Source organism: Nannospalax galili, unplaced genomic scaffold (assembly GCF_000622305.1).
Source record: "Nannospalax galili isolate Female #2095 unplaced genomic scaffold, S.galili_v1.0 scaffold521, whole genome shotgun sequence".
In the NCBI taxonomy this organism is placed as follows: Eukaryota; Metazoa; Chordata; class Mammalia; order Rodentia; family Spalacidae; genus Nannospalax; species Nannospalax galili.
In genome coordinates this window covers 362,658-370,326 of record NW_008344634.1, presented here as the reverse complement: position 1 = coordinate 370,326, position 7,669 = coordinate 362,658, and the positions used below count along the sequence as shown (strand labels likewise).

Genomic DNA, 7,669 nt, shown 5'->3' with positions numbered 1-7,669 from the left:
CCTCCCTCCCTCCCTCCCTCCAGTCTTCACCAGGAATCAGTACCATCCTCAATTTTTTGCTATTCTGTCAGAGGTCACATACCCTACATCTTCCTTTCTCCCACAAATCCAGTTGTCAAGCTACTGCCCTTTTGCAGCTGGGACGCTCTTCCCTTCCCTTGAACAATAACAAATAAAATGAATTGAGATGAAGATCATATTTTTCTTCTGGCCCCCTAGGACAGTTAAGTCAGTAACACGTAGAAGTCAGACCTCCTTTAGCCAAATACAAAACAAATGTACAACATGGCTTTTAAATATGTAAATCATTTTCTGTGGCATTTGCTCTCATTTCCAGGGAGGCCCCTAATTCTTAAAAACATCCCTAGTGAAAGATTTCCTCAGCCCACATTCCTTGGTTTCAGTCAGACTATTTTTCTCCTGTCTTCATTTAGGTTTCATTATTCGAATGAATTTACAGCTACTCCATATATATATGGAAAAATAGAAAAAATGGCCTGCTGACACACTGTGTGACAGACCCCAAATCAGCCCTGGCTCCTAAGAGCCGTCATTAGAAGTCTCTACATTCAACTTCTTCAGGCAAGTCCCTCACGAAAGACCAGATGCCTGGCCTTCTGTGGCAGGAGGCACAAGTGTCTGGTTCTTCACTCCTGCCTGTCTTCATCACATCAAATTGTTTTTCAATTTCTGTTTTGAAATAATGTCAGACACATGGAAAAGTTTTGGAAAATACTACAGAGAATACCTATTACTGTACACTATTTGCCCAGATTCTCCCAAAGCCAGCTCATGAAATGGTATGGTCCACATTCAGGGTGAGTCTTTTTATCCAAATTACCAATCAAGGCAGTCCCTTTCAGACAAGTCAATAGGCCAACCTGATCTATATAATTCATCATTACGACTCTCTTCTTAAGTGAGTCTAGGCTGTGGCAAGTTCACAATGGTCAACTCTAAGATGATCCCATAGCTTGTGCCTCCTGCTGTTGTCATATTAATAATAGCAACCGAAACCTATCTCCGTGAGTGTGAGCTGCACCTAGTGGCTTTCGTCTAATCAATAGAATATACGAAAATGACAGGCTGTTGCTTCTGAGACTCTTCATCCCCTTTTGCTCTCGCACATGTGTGCTTGATGCAGCCAAAAGCCATGTGAGCTGTACTATGGGAGGGCCATGTGTTAAGGAACAGAGAACAGACTCCGCCAGCAAATCCTCCCAATAATCACATGAGCATGAGCTTGGAAGTGCCTCATTCCCAGTGTGGCTGAGGATGACGGAGACATTGGTTGACACCTTGATTACACCCTTGTAATCACTCCTGGGCCAGAGGAGAAAGCTGTGGTGTGAGATAATACATGTCATATTAAAGCGTTAAGTTCCTAAGTCCCAGGATGATTTGTTATACAGCCATATATCTAACTAATACAATAATATTTACCAAAAGATATCCTAAGTACCAGTATACAGCATTAAAATCTACTTTTTGAATTGAATGGGAAAGAAATGGCTCTTTTCCGTTTTTCTCTATTCCAAGTCAAACACAGAAGTTGATACATACTAACATTGTTTCAAGATGGTACATTAGTTTCCTATTGTCACTGCAAAAATCATAGAGACATCTCTCTGCTTCTACTCTCATACTTCCTTCCTTCACCCTGGCTTATCTGATTCCTTCTTTGGTGTATATAGATTCATGTGCCACGTGGACTATCCAGGATAGTTTCTCATTGAGGTCAGGTTCCATTACTGTGACAAAATGCCTGAAAAAAATCAGCTTAAAAAGAGGAAAGTCTGTTTTGGATGATGATTTTAGAGGTGCTGGTTCGTGGCCAATTGGTTATGTTGCTTTTGGGTTTGAAGTGAGGTAGTGCAACTTGGCAAGTATGAGCTTCAGGGGAGGCTGCTCCCCTTGGGGCAGCCAGAAAGCAGAAAAAGAAAGAGGAGGAGGAGCCAACACCTCAATAGCCCCTTCACGGGCACATCCACTTCCACTACACACAACATCCTAAAGTTGCTCCCACTCAATAGCGCTATAGGCTGAGGACCAAGCTTTAATACATAGCCCTTTCAGTGCCATCCCAGATCTAAATCATAGTATCATCCATATCAAGAGCCTTGATTTACTTGCACCTGCAAATTTCCTCTCTCCCCCTCTCCCTCTCTCCTTCTCTCCCTCTCCCTCTCTTCCTCTCTTTTGCTCTCCCTCTCTCCATCTCTTCCTCTCTCTCTCTCTTTGAGACTGATTTTCATGTAGCTCAGGCTGACGTTGAATTCACTATGTGGTGAGATGTCCTTGAACTCCTGAACCTCCTGCCTCTGTCTCCACCTCCTGACTGATGGGATTAAATATCTACACCACCACACATGGTGCTTTTTTGCTGTCTTTTTGAGAAAGAGTCTCATGTAGACTAGACTGGACGAGAATTTGCTGAGGATGACCTTGAACTCCGAGTCTTCCTGCCTCCACCTCCCAAGTGTTGAAATTACATGAGTACACCTCCATACACAGCTGCGAAGTCCCTTTTGTCATGTGACACATTTTCAAGTTGTGAAAATTAGGATGTGAACATCTTGGGGGAGGGAGGACAGAGTATTAGATTATGCCTTGTCTAAAGATACTTTGATTGTTGATCTATCTGCACTATAAAGAGGAAAAGGCTCACAGAATGAAAAATTTCACAAACCATAACAGTTTTCCATTTTTAACATCCCAAATCATGCTTTAAAGTACCCAGAAGGAGAAGGGCTGCATAGAATGATGGAGAAAATTAACATAGGGCTAAAAGTTGACGCAGGCAGTCAGAAGACAAAGGAGACATGAAGACCAGAAGGCATAAGTTTCTTGGAATAGATTGATATTTTCCTAGAAATGCAAATTTATGTCCTCCATGATGAATGATAACAGTATTATCTGTACATCAGTTTACAACAAGAAAAGTCAGAGTGCCTTGAAAGAGATGGTAAAAGTCATAGTACAAAAAAGAGACCCTACTTATTCTTATTTTAGCCAAGAGTTAATGGGAAAAATGTGTAGCTGATGTGAAAGGAATCCGGTACTGTCAGAAACTCGACAAATTGGATTCTTTGTAAGTGATGCATTGTCCAGTTCAATTCCTGATATCAACTGTCTTCCAAATCACCACTGCATGAAACATCTGTTTTCTGCAAGATTAGCACAACCCAACGGAAACGTGCCTAGCCCAAAGGAAAGAAAGAGATGGTAAAAAGTGATTCTAATACTATTTATGGGAAGGAATTCAGATAAAACCTGGTAGGGTTCAGGAAGAATATTTCCAGGCTCCCTTAACTACCTTTCCCTCAGGACATAGCCATGTTCTTGGTATCAGAGGTGGGATGGTAGCAGTGCATGCTTCCATTTCTATCCAAGTAGTCCAGTAACAACACCAGCAAGTCAACATTAAATTAGACTGCTTATGCCAGAAGCCAAACACAACTCAGACGCCCATCTCAAATCCCTTTACCATGAGTAACAGCAGCATCAAAATATGATAAACTAAACGTGTCTGGGACCCAGCCAATGGGCCACACATTTTAAGGAATGTTTGATCAACAAAGCATCCAAATAAAATGAATATAAACAGTTCTTGGACATGTGATGGAATGTGACCTAGGAAAATGGTGAAGAAAAAGAGAGAAGGTGTGACATTGATTTAAATATGGTAAAAATAAAACTCAAACTGCATAAGTTGACACTCTAGTATATAGGAATGCAGACAGCCAAGACTGTTGAATCTACAGATAAGTAAATGCTCTCTAAAATTTCAACTAACTATGTCAGGCACCATATAGGAAAGAGTCATCCTTTTGGATTTGCTGCTTAATTCTATTGTGCATGGTCTCTCACAAGAGAAAAAGAGAGAGGGGGGGGTGGGGGTGGAGAGAGGGCTCAGTGGTTAAGAGCACTGGCTGTTCTTGCAGAAGACCCAGGTTTGAATCCTAGCACCCACATGGTGGCTAACAACTGTTCTTAACTCCAGTTCCAGGGGATCCGATGCCTTCTTCTGACCTCTGCAGGCATTACACAACATGGGTGCACTTACATACATGCAGGCAATAAACTCATACACATAAAACAAAAAATAATAAAGTATTTTAAAAGGGGAGAGACAAAGAGTGGCAGAGAGAGACAGAAAGAGACAGGGAGAGGGAGAGACTAAGACAGAGAGAACTTAGTATAACTGGACGTGATGTCTTGGAAAACAGATTCTTTTAGTCTCTTTTGGGGCTTACAACAGACATGTTTGAGGTGGTTTTACAGAGATGCAAAACTAGAGATATGCTTCTAAGCTACTTGCTTTTATATCCCTCCAAAATGTTTATGAATAGAAATTTCGGGTTTAGAATTCACAAAGAGAAAATAGAATACTAGAGCAACTGCACACATGGGCGAATGCCTGAACACAAAGCAAAACTGAACCTTTCCTGCTGGTAGGGTCTATATACTCATGTACGCTCAGGTCGGACCAACAGAAACTGATCATCACTAATTACCACATGACAATGACTGTTTACAATTAAACACAGTATTCCTGATTTCCACCTCCTGGAACCTGCCCCTTCAAAATGAATCCCTGAATGGAAAGACAGATACAATGGCATTTACTGCAGACTAGTTTTCAGCAGCTAAACACTAGGACCAATGTGACTGCCCATTGGTAGGAAATAGCTAAATCCATCATGGCAAACCACGGCATGGAATATCACTGTTAAAAAGAGTCATGAACAGACTGGGCAAGATTCCATGAGATACTATTCATTTAAAAAATACAAAATAGGGGACTGCGAATGTAACTCAGTTGGGAGAGTGCTTGCCTGGCAGGCACAAAGCCCTGCGTTCAATCCCCAGCATCACAAAAGCTGGATCCAGTGGTCATTCTTAGTTACATGGTGAATTCCAGGACAGGATGGGATACATGAGACCCTATCTCAAAAAAAAGTCAAAATGAATTTATAATATTATTGGATCTTATAAAACACTGACAAAACAATCCTCTGTATGTATAGGTCTATATGCACACATATGCACATAAATTGCAAAATTAAGTGTGGCTAAAACTATGGTAAGATTTAATTCCAGGTCAGATATGGGCTGTATACTATACCTTGCATGGAGGGAAGAGATTCTCAAAGGGAGCAAAAATCCATTGGAAGGAAGAAAACATCAGAAATACAAGCAAAATGGAAGAGTGTCACACATGACAGCACATGTGCTCTCATACGTGTCATAAAAATCACACAGAACACAGGCGCAGGCTTAAGTAAATTCATCTTCTAATTTTTTTATTTTATGTGTATGAGTGTTATGCTTGCATGTATGTAAGCACACTCGTGTTGTGCAGTGCCCACAGAGGTCATGAGAAGGTGTTGGATCCCCTGGAACTGCAGTTATGGGTGGTTGTTAGATAACAAGTGGGTGCTGGGAACTGAACCCAGCTCTTCTGCAACAGCAGCAAGTGCTTTTAACCACCAAGCCATCTCTCTAGCCCTTATTAATCTATTTCTTTTCTGTACTTAAAAGCAGCCAGGATGAAACATAAAACAATAAACTAAACATTATGTCTGAAGTTGAGGCCTACTGCCCTTGAGTATAATTTTTTCTTTGTTGTTTATTTTAGGGTTTGGGGGGTTTAATTTTGTTTGTTTGTTTCTGTGCTGGGGATAAAACTCAGGGTCGTTTCCTTGATAGGCAAGCACTCTATTACTGAACAACACCTTCAGTCCAAACCATTTTAGATATTAAATAGATCTTAAATACTGGGGAGTTTTCAAATTAGTCTTTGGATTCAGATATCAACTTTAAGGTTAGCATTCCATAACTAAACCCATGTTAAGAAAAATCTGTATCTCAATCAGGTACGCACTGTGTGCTAGTGAATTGGGGTCAGGTCAGGAGACATGTGGATTTCACTTTCTCCTACCTCATCTGTTAAATTTTGATATGGTCTTAAGCAAGTAGCTAATTGATTGTGACTGAGTGTCCAACCTCTAAATTGAGAAGTGCAGCCCAGAAAGGTAGACCTTAACATTCTCTGAATTCTTCTTTTCTTAATTTGAAAGGCTCCCGCAATATTTGCTAATTTAAACACAATTCAACACAAAGTTTCTAGAATATCACGCAAAAGTTAGCATTTCTAAGAATACAGTCCTTCAGGCTTTGGTTTGTTTGTCCTGATACAACTCCCGAATCCCAGAACCCACTATACCTTTAGGAATAGACTGGGAATGCTTTGCGCCTTGGTCCAATTTGAAGTCCAGATATAAGGTTGGTGTGCGAGTATAAATCTTGGACTGAAAAGAAAAAAGAAACTGTCAGTAGTTTTCTGAGATTAAGGTTCTTTTCAAAATTTTGTTTATTTTTGTGTGTGCACGTATGTACGGTATGTGTTTATATGTGAAGCCACACGTTTACTACACTATGTGTGTGATGGTTGAAAGACAACCTCAGGTGTTGGCCCCTGCTTCTCCCTATTTGAGCCAGGCTCTGTCTTGTGTGCTGCTGCTCTGCGTACTCCACGACAGGTGGCACTCAGGCTTTCAGAGGATACTCTTGCCTCTGCCTCCCATCTCAAGACAAGAGTTCTGGGATTACAGACATGGGCCACTACATCTGTCCAGCTTTTACGAGGAGTTCAAGGATCTGAACTCAAGTTGCCAGGTTTGAACTGCGAGTGTTGAGCCATGTCCTCCCACCTATGGGACCATATCCTTGGTCCCAGGATAAGGTTCTTTACTTAAACTTAGCCCTTCTGCAATAGGCCTGTTTTTATAGTTCCTACTGGTTTTACAATATGATCACCAAGCTAATTTCAACATGACATTCTCCCTCCCTACAACTCCAATGGCCCAATGTTAATTTTGAAATTGTTCCAACTATCACTTTTAGTCTTAATGGTTGGTATGACAGGTTATCTCACACCCAACTGTGTTTATTACATAGGATTTGATTAATCCATTTCCATTTTCAAATTCTAAAAAGGGACCTGTACATATTACTTTGCCCCATTTGGCCCTCTTGAAAAAATAATTTTTTTTAGACCCACTTCCCAGGTAGCACCCTCCCATAGCCTCCCTCCCCCCACTAGAGCCATAATACTCTGATATCCCTGCTACTGTCTGCTGTGTTGTCAGCACCCCCAGCCATTCCCCGCTACTTGCCCTTCTGGTGAATCTAGTCAGCCTATCTAGAGGGCTTTGTTTTAGGAGGGTCAGCTGTTCATCATCTAGCGGTATTCAGTTGTCCATATTCCTTTGGATAAGATTGGGGTCTGCTGTTCAATTTCCCAGTTCTATGCTAAGTTACTATCTTGGAATCCCTTTGGCCACCCTGGTTATATTTTCCTTTTGGGTGTTTAATGCCATACAGTTGGTCCAGATAAACCGATTTATTTTTACTCTTAAGGTCGTTTGAGGATCTGTTCCTCAGGGGTCACATGGGCTTGGGAGGAGCCCCTGGCTCCTTTCTTATACTAGTTCCGCCTATATAAAGATAAGTCAAAGGTCCTGCTTGACCATAGTTGGCTTCACTTGGAAGCATGGAGGAAATGATTCCTCTGTGTTGACCCTCCTCTTTATAGGCTGGACACTGATTCAAGTCCATCTGGTGGGGTCTCCTTGGCCTCCTTGATCAAGAGGTCAGATGACCC

General features: G+C 41.4%; 1 protein-coding gene across 2 annotated transcripts in view; it reads right to left on the bottom strand.

Annotated features, from left to right (window-relative positions):
• Positions 1–7,669, bottom strand: part of Pir (pirin) — a 127,481-nt gene that overhangs the window by 33,728 nt on the left and 86,084 nt on the right. For both annotated transcript variants that reach the window (XM_008840879.3, XM_008840878.3), the window contains exon 7: positions 6,230–6,314. In XM_008840879.3, coding sequence (XP_008839101.1) covers positions 6,230–6,314 — 85 coding nt within the window. The remainder of the gene's footprint in view (positions 1–6,229; positions 6,315–7,669) is intronic.